This window comes from Thunnus maccoyii, chromosome 16 (genome assembly GCF_910596095.1).
Source record: "Thunnus maccoyii chromosome 16, fThuMac1.1, whole genome shotgun sequence".
Classification (NCBI taxonomy): Eukaryota; Metazoa; Chordata; class Actinopteri; order Scombriformes; family Scombridae; genus Thunnus; species Thunnus maccoyii.
In genome coordinates, this window is record NC_056548.1 from 16,607,080 (window position 1) to 16,621,718 (window position 14,639).

Here is a 14,639-nt window from a genome sequence, read left to right on the forward strand (position 1 = left end):
CACGTTGACAACATTCACCTCCCACTTTCCCAGGAAATGATGCCTTCAAGTGCTGCTCACACACACCGTGGACCTCCTGCTTTGGCTCGGGAATAACAACAAAACAGACCCCGTAAGTGTTTAGTATATGTTTTAAGACATATACATTATTTCACTTTGAATATTTTTGTCTGATTTTGTGTTCCATGAAAAAAAATTCAATTACTTAAAAAAATGAACTACAGCCAAACTACACACACACACACACGCACGCACGCACGCACGCACGCACGCACACACACACACACACACACACACACACACACACACACACACTATCTAGATAGATAGATAGATAGATAGATAGATAGATAGATAGATAGATATGCATAAATAGGCAGCTACCCTCTCTATTTATTTTTATATATATATATTTATTATCCCATTTATTTTTTTGTTTTGTTCTTTTTCTACCCCCTACTTTATTTAGCCTTAATATTAATAATATTAATCTTTTCCCTTTCTCTTGAATTGATTCTTACATACAGGCACGGGGTATTGGCAAGTTTAAATGCACACATATGTGGCTTTAAGGGTATATGTGCACGTATATATGAGTATAAATAGGAATGTACTGCTCTTGTTGTTTTGTGGAGTTTTTGTTGTTGTTGTTGTTGTTGTTGTTGTTGTTGTTGTTGTTGTTTTGTATTGTTTTTTGTTGCTGTGTGTTTTCTTTGTTTGTTTGTATTTGTAGGGGATGGGGGGTTCAGGTCATGCTGCATAACATGTATAACTGTACAAAACCCTTGTTCCAAATAAAATTCAAATATATAAAAAAGATAAAATAGGAAAAATTCAGTTACTCTTTCTTCTTCTTCTTAAAATTACATCTTCTTCTTCTCTGTTTGAAAAATGTGGACTCTATGAATAGCCTATGCAACTATTTTTAATTTCAAGTTAATTCTTGGACACAAGATGTCTCCTACTTAGACACTACTGAAAAGTTCAGTAAAGTGTATTGAATGTGTTTCCATGCCACACACTATATCTTAAAATATATTGCCTATTTCAAAAATAATTTGTGATAACACAATGCCAAATGAATGACTTTGTTTACATGCCCACAAAAAAATCTGATTATGTTAATCAGATTAAGGTAGGAAATCAGTTGATGCATTGTGAGACTACTCTAAAACCCCAGTTTGCATGTGATTTTGTCAGTAATCAGCTTTTCACCACTAACCCCCTCAAAACCGTGATGTGAAGTTAGTTACTTTTCCCTGCGACATTGCAATTATATTTGTAACAATCGAACAAAGACCTGTTGCCTTAATCTGATAATAATCACTATTTTTCCTGCTGTGGGCTATTTATCACGTTTGTGGTTCATTTTGTGTAAATGGCAATATTTCCAACAGCACGTGAAGGCAGCGTAAGGTTTGCACAGACGTCACAATATGCTACGTCATAATTTATGTTATGGCTGCCAACAAAGGATCAAGATGACACGATGACACACTGTTAATCTGTCTCCGATGGATTAAAAACATGAATGGTTTCATATAATGAATAAAACCTGTCCAGAAGTGGAAAAAATACATCTCATTAATTAAATATGTCTATTTGTAAACTACCTCTCATTTAACTTCAGGCGTTCAAGCTTGGATACATGTCTGTTTACACCAGTGTGTTGCTAAGCAACGAATGAACATGGCAACGGTTCGAGCTGAAAACAAGCCGCTCTGTGGAAGTTCTTGAGAAAAATGACTTTCTAAATCTGTTTTTTTTAGTAGAAACCACCTGGATCTCTTTCACGTAGAACACATTTTTTGACACGAGTATTATTAATATAAACTGTGGGTCTTTCTGCTATAGATGCGCTCTTTTTCCACTACTGTCATCAATCTCCAACCAGCTTTCTGCAGGTCGATATAAAATGGCATCGAGCTATGGATCACTTGTCAAGGAGGCCGCTGTGCTGCTGGATAAGTTCAGCACAGGCAGACAGTGTTTGGATGACTTCATGGAAGATGCTTCAAAGAATCTGCAGGTACAACAGGTAGACTCAGATCAGTGTCCAGATGCTGCAGGATTAACATATCGACCCTAAAAATGTTGTTATTTGTTGCAGCACATGGATACTCAGCCTAAGAAGTTCATACTTGATGTTGTTTCTGGATGTGTTGAGTACAAAAAGTTATTGGACGTAGTCATCAATGCCTTCTATGGCCAGAATGGGAAATACTTATCCAGAGATGATCGCAGCCAGCTTGTCAGTAAGTTAATTAATCTAAGACATTTAGATTTTTAGCTCTGTCTAAATATAACAAGACATTTACATATTTATAATATTGTTTTCAGTTATCTGTTACCTCGCCACATTTGTCCTTGATGACCTTGGACTTCAGAGTTTTAGCAACGTTGTCAAATCTCTGGACATCAAGAAAATGCACAAAGTAAGAAAGTCCTTTTCTGATCTGAAACAGCAGTCAAAAGCTCTATTATGGTGCACCGTGTGTTAGTGTGTGCTGTGTTTGGTTGTAGTTCCTGAGTTTCTTCTTCACAAACCTCACCACATGGATACAAGAGAAATGGAATAATATCTATGATGCTGCCTACGTGGAGAAACACTGGATTGGCCCTCTGCTAAGGTGATAAAAGCAGTCCAGGAATAATATTTTTAGGCATTAAGTCAAGGAATGAATAATTATATCTATCATTTCTGTCCTTTAGATGGCGCCCTGAGATTGATATTCTCTTGGACCAGCTTGCTGTCAAAATGTCTCGTGGGAGTCAGGTCAAGAAAGCGCCAATCAAAACCACTGAGCCCCAGGAGTTCTCTCTAAACAAACCTAAACCTCGAGCTTTGCCAATGCCTGAGCTCATCCCACAGCAGGAGAGACATAAACCAGTCAGTCAGCCTCATTTACAGTTATATCCACTATTTCCTTCAAACATTGTCACACAGTTACATGTGTGCAGTTTTCTTCTGTTTCTGTGCAACAGATATATAGAGCAGACAGGTTATTGAGCTGTATACTGCATAGAGGGTGTGATGGATGTATAACTCATAACACTTTTTTTATGTAGGTACCAAATAGCACCTACAAGGCTCCAAAAGAGATGCAGATGATAGAGGAGATCAAACAAAAGAACCATCAAAAGACTGAGGTAAAACATCTGCTTTTACCATTATCAAGAGAAAAAAGCTACGACATCTAAAAGGCAGAAGGTGGCCTGTTATATGTCTGTAATAAAAAAGAAAACAACAGAAAGCAGCTGTAATTCAGCAGCTGGCACAACCAAGAGTTGGATTAAACACTGGAATAAATATGACATTACAGTACATTAAAACAGTTTTATTATTAACAGTATTATTTATTTAATACATAGATCATTCATACTGAATTCCTCCCTTTTATCCTGTCTGTTCTTCACTGAAGGAACTGCTGTATGAAGCAAATATGAAACAGTTCAGATGTGCAAATCCACATAAGTCTGAAAACACAAAGGTAGGGACTATTTTCTTTTCTTTACAAAGTAATGTTATTGATTCATGTTTAAACTTTATATAAATAAAAAAACAAGATGTTAATGTTAATTTTCTCACTTCTAAGCAAGTCACTTTTACTGACTATTTAATACAGAAAGTGATGTCCCAGATCAAGCAAGACTTGGATTCAGAGCTCAAGTTCAATTCAGTTCATTCAGGTGGACGTCCTCCCAGTAATAAGGTGAGATCAAATGATTTCACCTGCTTCGGTGAATCAGTCTTCGATATATTATTCATAAGTATTAACTGAAGTGATAATGATTCTTCTGATTCTGTTAGAACAACAGCTGGCCCATCAAACTCAACAGTGCAGCCATCCTGAGGCAGGGGGCGCTATATGACCGTCAGGTGGAGGAGGAGCTGCAGAGGTACAACACAGGATTTACCTGCCACTCCTTGATTTATTTTACAGGGAATATGCATCTCAACATGAAACAAACTGTTAATTTGTGTGTGTGATAACTGCTTTGTGTGACTGAATTGTCTTGTTGTGATGGTGCATATATATATAAAGATCTTGTTATCTCAATAAGACCTCCTGAATGAAGCTTAGTTAAACTCATTTCTGTGTCTTCATGTGTGTATTGACAAAGAATAGAGCGTCTGGTGCAGGGTGCACGTGAGCCCTCTTCTTTCCTGCAGTGGCAGAAAGAGATGCGAGAGAAGGATCTTCAGGAGGAGTTGGCGAAGATTGAGAAGAGGCATCTGGAAGGACGCATCAGTTATGAGGAGGCGGCTATGGCCCGCACTCGTATAATGGAACGCAACCAGAAGACTGCTCAGCTCAAGAAAGAAGAGGTGGGTACAGATCAGTCAACTACTGATTACAAAAGGCATTGACAGAGGATTACGCAGAGCTTTACAGTGTGTAACGAGGAGCGTAATTAGACCAAAACATGTCTGTTTTAAGGAGTCATTTTAAAGGGATTGACAGTTATGTGTGAAAGTGTGTTTTTCATGATTTCTTTGTTGTTTCTTGTATAGACAGCTCAGCTGATGCGGAGATACGCTGAGAAAAGGCTGCAGGAGGAAAAAGAAATGAGAGACTTGGTGCAACAAGTGGCAGAAGGCCACAAGAACTCAAAAACAGCTAAAGAGAAGTTGCAGAAATTCAAGCAAAGTATTGGTAAGCCCCCGAAATTAACATGAAGTGTGACGCAATGATCATTTGTTCATGATTTTGTTTTTCATTCTAATCCACTTTATGCCAACGTCACAGTGAAAGAAGCCTCGGAGCAAAGTCGAGAGCTCCTGCGTCAAGCCCTGGAGGAGGCGCAGGCGGAGCTCAGCAGGAAATTTGAAATCATCTGTGAAATCCGCACCATCGAATCACTTCCTCACATCAGAGTCAAGAATTTTGACAACACAGAGGTGAGCGAAAGAAAGGACTGATGTCATCCTCACATCTCGCACACTTTCACGTACGTCTCTATGTCAACTTTTTTGCGTCCCTCGTCAGACTGCGGGCCACGAGCTGCTGGGAGAGATGTCCCTGGTGGAGCTGAAGGAGCGGCTGGCCCTTCTGAAGGAGGCGCAGCAAACGGAGCGGCAGGAGAAACGGGAGCACATCCTGGAGGAGAAGCAGAGCAAGAAGCAGCTGCTGTTGGAGCAGCTGGACACCATCAACATCCACATGAGAGCGCTGGCACAGGCCTCCGCCATCAGGTCAGAAAAATGTCGGACTCTAAGGAAAACAAGTAGACCCGTCAACACACACAAACGCAGACACATGTACGAACACACAAATATCGCATTCGTGATGGTTTTGGCACGTTGCAGGAAAGAGGAGAGGAAAGCCACGCTGGGTTTCCGGCAGGCGGCACCTCAGGATGAGAGAGTTTTGGCTCTGCAGAAGAAGCTCAAAGAGAAACAGCAAGAGCGCCAAAGACTGAAGCAAATTGAAAGCGACAAGGCCAAAACCTCTGAGCAGGCAGCAGCGCACACAGTCAGACACACAGGGACACACAACAAAGTGAGTATGAAATCCACAACAAAGAAAAACAGTGTCCTTTCAGTGAGTGACTTGTAAGCTTTGTCTGTTTTTGTTACTGTTGAGATTTTTCACGCTAGTCGCAGTAAATAATATTCTCCTCCTCACTTCTCTCTGTGTTTCTTGTTTCAATAGAAAAGCTCAAAGGAGAAAAACTGGGAGGACTTGGAGCGGAGCTTAGAGCGTCATATCCAGAAGGAGGCTCCTGATGTTGTTTCTCAGAGGGAAACGCTCAAGACGTAAACATGTACAAAATGCTCCGAAGGATTAATTATAGATCAGACAGATTATTAATTATGTGCTGCCAGAAATGTGTGTGATGAATCATCATTTGTTACATTCTGAATTTGACACATTTACCATGAAAACTGAATAAAATTGACTGCCACTGTGTATTTAATGTCACGCACAGTGAGACCATCCAACTGTTGCTCTGAGGTTTGCTATTGTATGTCTGGTTAGTTAGTTAGTTAGTTATGGTGCATGCATGGAAAAAAACACCAAAATATAAAAACATGAAATGGACTTCATCTTCAGTCTCACATAAAACACATAGAAAACAGTCTGTTCTCTCCAGGGAGTTTCTATAGCTAATGGTAATTTACCTAAATGTAACTGTGCACACAGAGATCTTTGACCTTTGCTGTAGTTGTTCTTCATCAGATAATAAGTTAATTATTACATTTAACACAAGTTTCCTTGTATGAAATGCAATAAATATCAGAGCAGTTTCACTTCTCTCCAAAGTAAATTCCACCCACCTGCTTGTGTGTGTGTGTGTTGTGTGTTTGGCATGAACAAGGATCGACCTTCAACTTATGACTCATGAGTTAATTTCACTTCCCTTAAACAGTGTTATTGTTATTTCTGTAACTCCAGTAAAGAGTTACTGTACAAACAATCACTCATCATTACTCAGAATATCATGAGGTCGGACCAGTGTCGTCTGTTTGGAAATACTCATAAAAAAACAGAACTATTTATGTACAGTATTCATCCCTCTAGAAAATACTTTACAGTATCCAAACAAGAAGCAGTAGCGCCCCTACTGGCTGTCCCGTGCAACGACAAGAGGTCTGCCTTAATTCAGCCCATTTTGCTCAGTTTTTCCCCTCTAAAGCAAAATCACATGATGTGTATTTTGTCATATGACACTGATGAGAGGACTGATCCCACAGCGATCGAGCTTCATTGACGTCCTTTGTAAAAACAAAGGCAGCTCGACCACTTTGACAGGGGCGAGATGCTGTAGCTCAGCATTGTTTGGTGGTAGTTGTCAATAATATCTGGAGGATGGACTGTCGGGGAGTTCTGCCTGCGATAGCCGCCGCTTGCTTCCTAGGTAAGGTCTATAATCTTGTATTATTATGGGTGGGAAAAAGCAATATTCTTACAAAATGTTATAAATATACATTATCCCTGTTTATTAAGGAGCTATTATAATACATAACATGGAATAAGTCATCGCTGAGGATCACAGTCCCAACTGGAGTAACCTTAAGCAAGAACTATAAGCTTATTAATAGATTTTTGCTTGTGGACTGGAGGCTGCTTTTGCACATTGTGAGAACATTTTGAGTGCAATAAAAAAAAAGATGCATGAACAAAGATTACATTTGGAGATTTGTATGTTAGGAATGCTTTATAAATTCAAGTACACAAGTTGTTTTCCTTGTAGTTAAGATCATTAATATTGAAAAGCAGATTTCTCAGCACACATTTCACAACAACTGTATTTTTCATGTCTGTGCCCAAAACTTCATAACAAACTTTAATCTGGAAAATCACTATAAAAATGACTTACTGTGTTTCTGTCGTAATTGATAATAGTATTAATCTTATTTTACATCATTGCATCTTGCTGTGGCGCCACTTTAATCTCTTTTTATTGGGATCATTTTGCAGACATTTATATCATAACCCTCCAAACTTCAGGATTACAGCAGTTCTTTCCGCCAGTTTAACAGAGGCTTATGTCTAAAAGTTTGAAATAGGGATGTTGCCAACCCTGCTGAGACTGAACTAGAGCAATCACATGACCTCCTTTCTGAATAATTGCATTTCATGAGGAAGATGGCTCCTATTCAAGAAAGCACTTAAGCACATGGCTAATGTGATTACTAGCACAATATGGGCTCTGTTTTACAGATGTGCTCTTACCTGTTGCCCCCATTCTCTCAGTGGTGATGTTGAATGTTATATCTTAGATTTTTGAAGAGTGATTTAAGATATCACAGTGACACCGTTATAGCTTAATAAAGAAGTTCTCTTTTATATAAAATAATACATGCAGGGCCAGCATGTGACATAGACCAACCAGGCAACCGCAGAGGGCCCTCATGTATCTGCAAAGCTTTTAGTTTTGTTTTTCATACTTTAGTTGTGTTTACAAGTCTAGATTCTTGTCTGAAGACCATAACAGAGGAAGATCTATTTTGGTGATATGTATTTCACGCATTCATTCCCCTGTCTAAGCAGTACAGTGTGTGAAATTATGAGCAAAAACAACTCAAACGCAACATTTCAGAGAGATCGAGTGAACAAGAGATAGAAAAATCAAAGGCACGTGATTGAGCCACATAGATTTTGGACTGATATTGTATTGATAGTGAAGCAATGATTGGGGGCTAAGATGTGGAGAGGGGGCCCAGTATTTGTCTTTTGTGCTTCCACTGTTGTGTTAAACATTTGGCATCAGACAACACAGTCCAAAGACCGCAGAGAGATTGCATGAATTTTTCAAGAGGTCACCTGCCGGTCAAATCAATAATTCACTTGCATTAAGCATTTTGAGCAAATGAAACAGTCATGTTTTATATCATTCTCTTCCAGGCATGGTGGTGAGCCAGACCACACTTACGCCCGCTGTAGTGAACACCACTCTCATTGAGAATGTGACCGGTCTGACTGTAACTCCCGTGATTCTCAGCAGCACGACCCCCGGCTGCTTTGCATTCAACACTTCTACTTGTGAGCCCTGTGCACCAGGATCCCAGTACGACAACAGTGAGTCAGTGATGGTGTCATCTGACATGAAACCACTCTTTTTTGTGTGTGTGTGTGTGTGTGTGATGGTTGATCACAGAGACATTTTAATTTTTTAGGATCTTGCAGTAACTCTGTCTCATATACTAGATCCTGTCTGAAAAGAAAATGTCTTACTACAGTGGTTAAAAATGTAAGAACAGATAATACAGTCTAAGCTCAGATCCTCTGCCTTTCCCCAGACACCCTGCTGTGCGTGTGTTGTCCTGACCCCGGGCTCTGTCTATTTCCTGGAGCCTGCCTACCGTGCAACAAAGGCTTCTATCAGTCAATGGCTGGACAGCAGCAGTGTCTGCCCTGCGACCGCGGCTTCTACACAAAGTAAGGATGGAGGTATTGCCAACATACTTTTTTAAAAATGCAAAACATTTCTTCTATTCTAATGTAGTTCACCGGTCTATTTCTTGTATATCTACCACTACTGTACAGTTTCACTGGAAGTCCATTATGTCACCCCTGCCCTCCTGGATCCTTCAGTAATAACACTGGTGGAGAAAGTTGCACAAGTTGTTCACCAGGTGCGTTTATTTAAGCCACAGACAAAAATTAGTAGTAGTGTTGTAACTCAATAACTTGTGAATTTAATTTAGACTGAAACAACAGTTTGCTTGTAGTCAGAAATGAGACCTATATATTTAAAATTCCTTCCAGTGTTAGTGTGTTGCTGTACAGTGCTGTATGTTATAAAATATCCCCTGGCAGCCTAACTGACCTCTGATAACTGTTCAAATCAATTATCTACTAAATACATTCTCCAATAAAAGGAAGTTAAGCTTGCTAATGAGCTTATGAGCTACCTACGTAGATGTATCGCTATTAATAATCATTGAATGACCTGAATACATTTTCAAAACTTGAGAGAAAACAGGACTCACAGTTATTGAGTTATTCTCTGTCTGTCTTTCTGTCTGTCTTGCAGGTTTCTTTTCATCAGAGCAGAGTTCCACTTCATGTGCACCATGTACACAAGGAAGCTTTTGCAAGTAACTTGCACTTGAATGTCACTGGGTTTTGACATCTATTTCTGTTGTTTCTTTTGTTGTTTGTAACTAGGATTCAGAAATCAGTGAGGAACTTTCATAACTATCTCTGTTTGGAAAATCACTCAACCAGATCGAACATCACATGTTTCCATCCCATGGTTCTGCTTTGCCAGCATAGATGCACCCACACACGCACACACACACACACACACACACACACACACCACACACACACACACGCATGCACACTCAACCAGTTGCACAGTTACCGCTTCAATTAATCAGCAGTTGGCATGAAAATTTAAGCAGCATGTATGATCATGTCTTGGCGGATATTAATGCTGCTTATGCAGTCGAACTGGAATTGGAAATGTAAGATGGTGTGTCATCTTCGATCAAACTGAGGGAGTGAAGAAGGAAGGAGTGAAGGAGCAGCAGTTAACCTGAGCTCCTCCCTCATATCTGAGCTCATACACGCTGTAAAAAAAAACAGATTTAAGCATCTTGTATCTGTGATGTCAGTCAAAGCTCAGACTTGTAGGTGAGGGTTGGAAGCTCTTCACCAAAAAAAGTCTCATAAGCTCTTAGAAACCAACAAAAACTCTTCTCCATGACCTCCCACAGCTGAGTTCTTTCTCTGTGCCAACAAAAACTGCAGGTACTCTGGCCACAGAGACTGCTTCTGGTATGCCAGTACCTCTTCGAGTGAGGGGAAGAGTCATATGATTTTGCCAAGCCCCAAAAAGCCTGTCTCCTGCACGGCTGGCATCCATCAGCAAGTTCTTGGGTTGCTGCCACGACAAGCAACAATGTCCTTCTGGCCACAGCTCCAAAGCTTGTGGTCACTGATTGAAAATGCATTGTACATGGACCTGGGTCATCATATTTGACCTTTACATTGACTAAGTCTCCAAACCACTTAAACTGCACCCATCTGAAACAACTGACAATTATATTTGACAACAGGCAGACCTGCTCCTAACTATTTCTCATGTACTGTATGTCTGTTAGCAGTGTAAACCAGCCATAAAATTCATTGTAGTTTGTCCATTTACAGTCAAAAACAAGTGTCTTTTTCTCTGACAGCTCCTCTGGTTGTACCCAGTGTCAGACGTGTCCTGGAGGAACAGAAGCTCTAAAGGCTGCTGCTAAAACCTGCTCACCATGTCGGCCAGGTAAACTTAAAGCTACAGGCCTCTAACCGGTAATGTTAATGAATGCTGCAGCTCATATTAGAAAAAGAGGAAGCACCATCCAGGTGATATCTGGTTTTGGACAGGCATGCACAAGGCTCCCCATGAGACTTTGTGTCAGATCTGCGGCAGTGGCTATTTCCAGATCCACTGGGGCCAGGAAAGCTGTGACGTCTGCCCAGAGAATCACTACTGCCCTGTGAGTACTGAACCCTCCGGACGCTATGTGACACGAGATTGTGAAAATGAACCAGTTCGTGTTGGAAAAATAGGTAATACGTTTGGTGAAAGAGTATATTCTGTTTTCAGAGTCCAGATGTGAACCCCATTCAGTGTCCCAACGATGCTTTCTGTCCAGCGGGCAGCTTGGCTCCAAGCTACTGCATGGAGACTTTCTTCCGCAAATCAGGGGACACTTGTGAACTGGCCCCTGTCACTATTGCTCTGTTAGTCATCGGAGGAGGGGGTAAGTAGCAACGCTGAAACAATTCCATATATGTTTTTTTAACAGAGATGAAGGAATATTCAAATACAATCACGTTTTTCACTCATAGATCTTTTAACCGTGTCACAGTTTTAACTATCCAGTATGAATTTCAGATATTTCAGAGCTTCTATAGAAATGCATCTTGCCTTAACTTAACACCATGTTAAAGACACTTATGCTTTTCCAACTGATTGCCTTTAAATTTAACCAGCTTCAAGCTGCAATGTCCCACATTTCTATAATCTGATTATACGCAAAACAATTTCTTTAAAGTAAGTATTAATAACTAGTATTTGACACAGTAACGGTTCATAGCTCCTTTTGGATAACATTAGGCATGCCTATTTTCTATAGTTCAATGAAACAGAGCTTGTATGAAGTGGAACTTTCCACTCTTGACTTAGAATTGGTGCATTGAAACTATGTAAATGCAAATTAACCTTGCTTATCCAAATGTCTTTATGAATATGATTATTATAAATAAACAGGTCTACTGAGCAGGGATTTGTTTTTTCCTCTCGACAATATGATAGATTTCTGACTGCACGTTTCATATTTTAACTACAAATTTATGTCCATAATTGAAGTTTAGATTCTTCTGAGGGACGTGTCCTCCCCCCAATGAACCTTTTGGTCATTTGGTCTCATGCAAAGAGTCACGCTATTCTTTTTGCACACTGGAAATGTTTTATTATAGATTATTGTTCTGCTTTTGCACAGAGTCCACATGATGCACAAACAGGACATAATGAAACAAAATAAGACTCATCCTTGTGTATCAGTGCACTCTTTGTCAATCTCTAATAAGCCCTACAACAGATCCTCTCTCTTTTGCAGTGGCCTTACTCTTCATCATTTTAATGGTACTACGTCAACGGAGGGACGCTGACGGAGAGCTGACTATGGCTCGAGCTCCGTTATTACGCAAAGAACGACCTCAAGGTCGATACTACGGGATACCCTGCGATGCAGAACCTGTATATGCTGGCTGGTGAACAAAAGGACCTCAGCCAAGCTTTCCTAAGTGCTCAGATGGACAAAACCAACTAAAGTCTTTTTTTTCCACATGAGTCTCAACTGAAGACAAAAGAACTGATAGAGGAAGACTGATGGTAAAATCCTGGACCGCCATATTTTTGGTAAATGGTGCCTTGAGAGTACTTTGACAATCCACCAGCTTTTCCATGTGACACATTTGAATATAATATTAAGAGACAGAAGTTGGCTCTTTTGTGAATTCTTGTAGTTTGACACTTTTACAGTCGTTCTACTCAGAGATAAACTTTCCTCTTCTAAACTAGGTTACTGGATTATGAGAGGTATGCTGGAGCACTGAAAACGAGATGCGTGCCTCAGCTCGGTGGGAAACTCTCTCTCTTGTGAAAAGCACTTTTTTTACCGAGGTAATTGATTTACATTGCACTCATGTGTTAGCAGACCTATGGGTGCCTCCATTAACTCGTGTACTTCCTCGTCAACTGTGGGTCGTGCCTGGTGGGTTTTTTTAATGCATTTGATTACAATACAATGTGTTGTCTGTAGTTTGATTGATACCTTGGCTTAATGTTTTTCACCTGCTTTTTTTAAGATTATATTTGTATGTTTTAAAGGAAAATAAATGATAATGAGTGACTTGAGCCTGATTTCTAACTCATTTAACTTGTAGCCTCTTACAGACTCAATAATCAATTCAATAGTTTTCTCTCAACTGCCTCAAATTAGGCATTTCAAATTTGTGGGCCAGACCTTGACGTGTGGTTTTATTTAAGTAGAAGCACTATGTATAGACTGTGTGCCCATTTTAGTGTAATGGTAATAACAGCTTCTCTGGCCACAAGTAATAAATCACTGCCTATATTTTAAGTCCAGGCTGTGCTGTAATGTTCCACACAGCTCGACATCTTTGACCTCTTAAGAAGCTTTACGGATCACTTCTCTCCTCGCTGCTGAAGATTTTTGTCATAATGCAGTGAAAGCTGTATGATAATTTAAAACAACATTGTTCTTTTCATTTGAAGGACACAAATGTGCCGTGAAAGCAGCCATGTTGGCTGTGCACTGTTTGTCCCAACACAGCTTTTGTGTGTTTTTGTAAGTGGACCTGATATTGTCAGTCTTGTGCCTCACTGTCTACCTACTTTTAATGCAATTGATCAGGTATTTATATAGTATTAATATTGGTTCTGGCACAAGGAGAAGTAACGGTTTAACAAGCTCTTACAGTGTAGCAGGTTACATCCAACAGTATTAATTATACTGTTAGGCAAATTCCACTAACATGGAATAAAAATGTTAAATCTTCACCAAATTATTTTGTATGAATGATCTGTTTACAACGATTCATTGAAAGCAATAACCAGGAATGAATATTGGTGAGGAGTATTGCTTTCTGTTTTTTTTACTATTTTCTGTCATGTTTTGTGTCACTTTGGTATAAGATATAAATTATCGTGAGACATATTTTTAAAACTAGTCTGATAATTAATTTCCCTGCTTGTAGGAGGCTGTGATGAAGCTGTGACATCTGACTGTTATTGTCAAAAAAAATAAAATAATAAAGAGGTTTACTGCACACTGCAGACCTTTTTTTTTACAGTAGACCTTTTGATATGACACAGCAGGATAAGCACAGGTGTAATTAACAATAGTAATTATAATTGCATTACAGTGTCCCAGATCAAAAGCCCTGATATAGTGCATGGCTGCTTTACTAATGTTATTAGTTGCACCTGTGCATTTCCTGCTATGACAAGTGAAAATATCGGGCACGTGTAGGTCTGTTCATTGTAAGCAGTGAGGTTTACAAGACTAAAGAAAAGAGAGAGTCAGTCTAACAAGGCTGCAGTTAGGTCACACAGTGCTGAACAATTCTTTCCACATTATATGCAAACATCCAACGGGAGACTGTGACAAATGGCAGATCTCAGGATCAGTTAAACACGCTTACAGAGTTTGATGACCATGGAGTAGAGAGACACAGATACGGCTGAAAGTTGCATACAAGAATGTGAGCTTGAAAGTCACATCATGCGCAGAAACAGAAAGTAGACACTGGAGTATGTAACAGAATTTCCGATGGCTGAAATGTGCCTCCGAAATGATTTTAGGATTGTCTGTGTCAATATATTTATTTTTTATTTCATTACCACATTGCAGTGGTAGAAAAGTTACTTAGATACTTCAGTAAAAATACTAATACTCCATTAGAAGTAAAAGCCCTGCGTTCAAATTTTGACATAAGTTAAAGTATATTAAGTATTTGTAGCAACATATAGGCCTACTTAAAGTCTAAAAGTAACGGTACGCTACTGATTATCCAGAATGGCCAGTTTCAAAATGTCATATTACTGCATATATTTTATAGGTGGATTATTATTATTCATGAATTTTGTAAGAAGTTATCATTACT

At 39.4% G+C, this 14,639-nt stretch overlaps 2 protein-coding genes across 2 annotated transcripts; both read left to right on the top strand.

Annotated features, from left to right (window-relative positions):
* The first annotated feature begins 51 nt into the window (after window positions 1–51).
* cfap99 (cilia and flagella associated protein 99) lies at window positions 52–5,947 on the top strand. Its single transcript, XM_042388285.1, has 16 exons — window positions 52–112; window positions 1,895–2,029; window positions 2,111–2,255; window positions 2,341–2,435; window positions 2,524–2,630; window positions 2,713–2,890; window positions 3,070–3,150; window positions 3,423–3,491; window positions 3,627–3,713; window positions 3,812–3,900; window positions 4,126–4,330; window positions 4,517–4,658; window positions 4,752–4,903; window positions 4,992–5,197; window positions 5,312–5,504; window positions 5,658–5,947. Exons 2-16 carry the CDS (start codon window positions 1,916–1,918, stop codon window positions 5,763–5,765), a joined length of 1,971 nt encoding a protein of 656 aa, XP_042244219.1. The 5' UTR covers window positions 52–112; window positions 1,895–1,915; the 3' UTR covers window positions 5,766–5,947.
* Window positions 5,948–6,647: 700 nt separating this feature from the next.
* Window positions 6,648–12,867, top strand: si:dkey-21a6.5 (proprotein convertase subtilisin/kexin type 5). The gene is made up of 9 exons (XM_042388619.1): window positions 6,648–6,864; window positions 8,355–8,528; window positions 8,750–8,888; window positions 8,997–9,085; window positions 9,487–9,550; window positions 10,637–10,725; window positions 10,830–10,942; window positions 11,053–11,209; window positions 12,068–12,867. The coding sequence occupies exons 1-9, from the start codon at window positions 6,816–6,818 to the stop codon at window positions 12,223–12,225; spliced, it is 1,032 nt and encodes a 343-aa protein (XP_042244553.1). The 5' UTR covers window positions 6,648–6,815; the 3' UTR covers window positions 12,226–12,867.
* The last annotated feature ends 1,772 nt before the right edge of the window (window positions 12,868–14,639 follow it).

Excerpts from the sequence above, each read along its gene's own strand:
- si:dkey-21a6.5 (XM_042388619.1), top strand. The coding sequence starts at position 6,816 with ATGGACTGTCGGGGAGTTCTGCCTGCGATAGCCGCCGCTTGCTTCCTA. Across the intron at positions 8,889-8,996 it reads GACCGCGGCTTCTACACAAA|TTTCACTGGAAGTCCATTAT; the intron begins GTAAGGATGGAG and ends ACTACTGTACAG. Across the intron at positions 9,086-9,486 it reads TTGCACAAGTTGTTCACCAG|GTTTCTTTTCATCAGAGCAG; the intron begins GTGCGTTTATTT and ends TCTGTCTTGCAG.
- cfap99 (XM_042388285.1), top strand. The coding sequence starts at position 1,916 with ATGGCATCGAGCTATGGATCACTTGTCAAGGAGGCCGCTGTGCTGCTG. Across the intron at positions 3,492-3,626 it reads ATAAGTCTGAAAACACAAAG|AAAGTGATGTCCCAGATCAA; the intron begins GTAGGGACTATT and ends TATTTAATACAG. Across the intron at positions 5,198-5,311 it reads GCACAGGCCTCCGCCATCAG|GAAAGAGGAGAGGAAAGCCA; the intron begins GTCAGAAAAATG and ends GGCACGTTGCAG.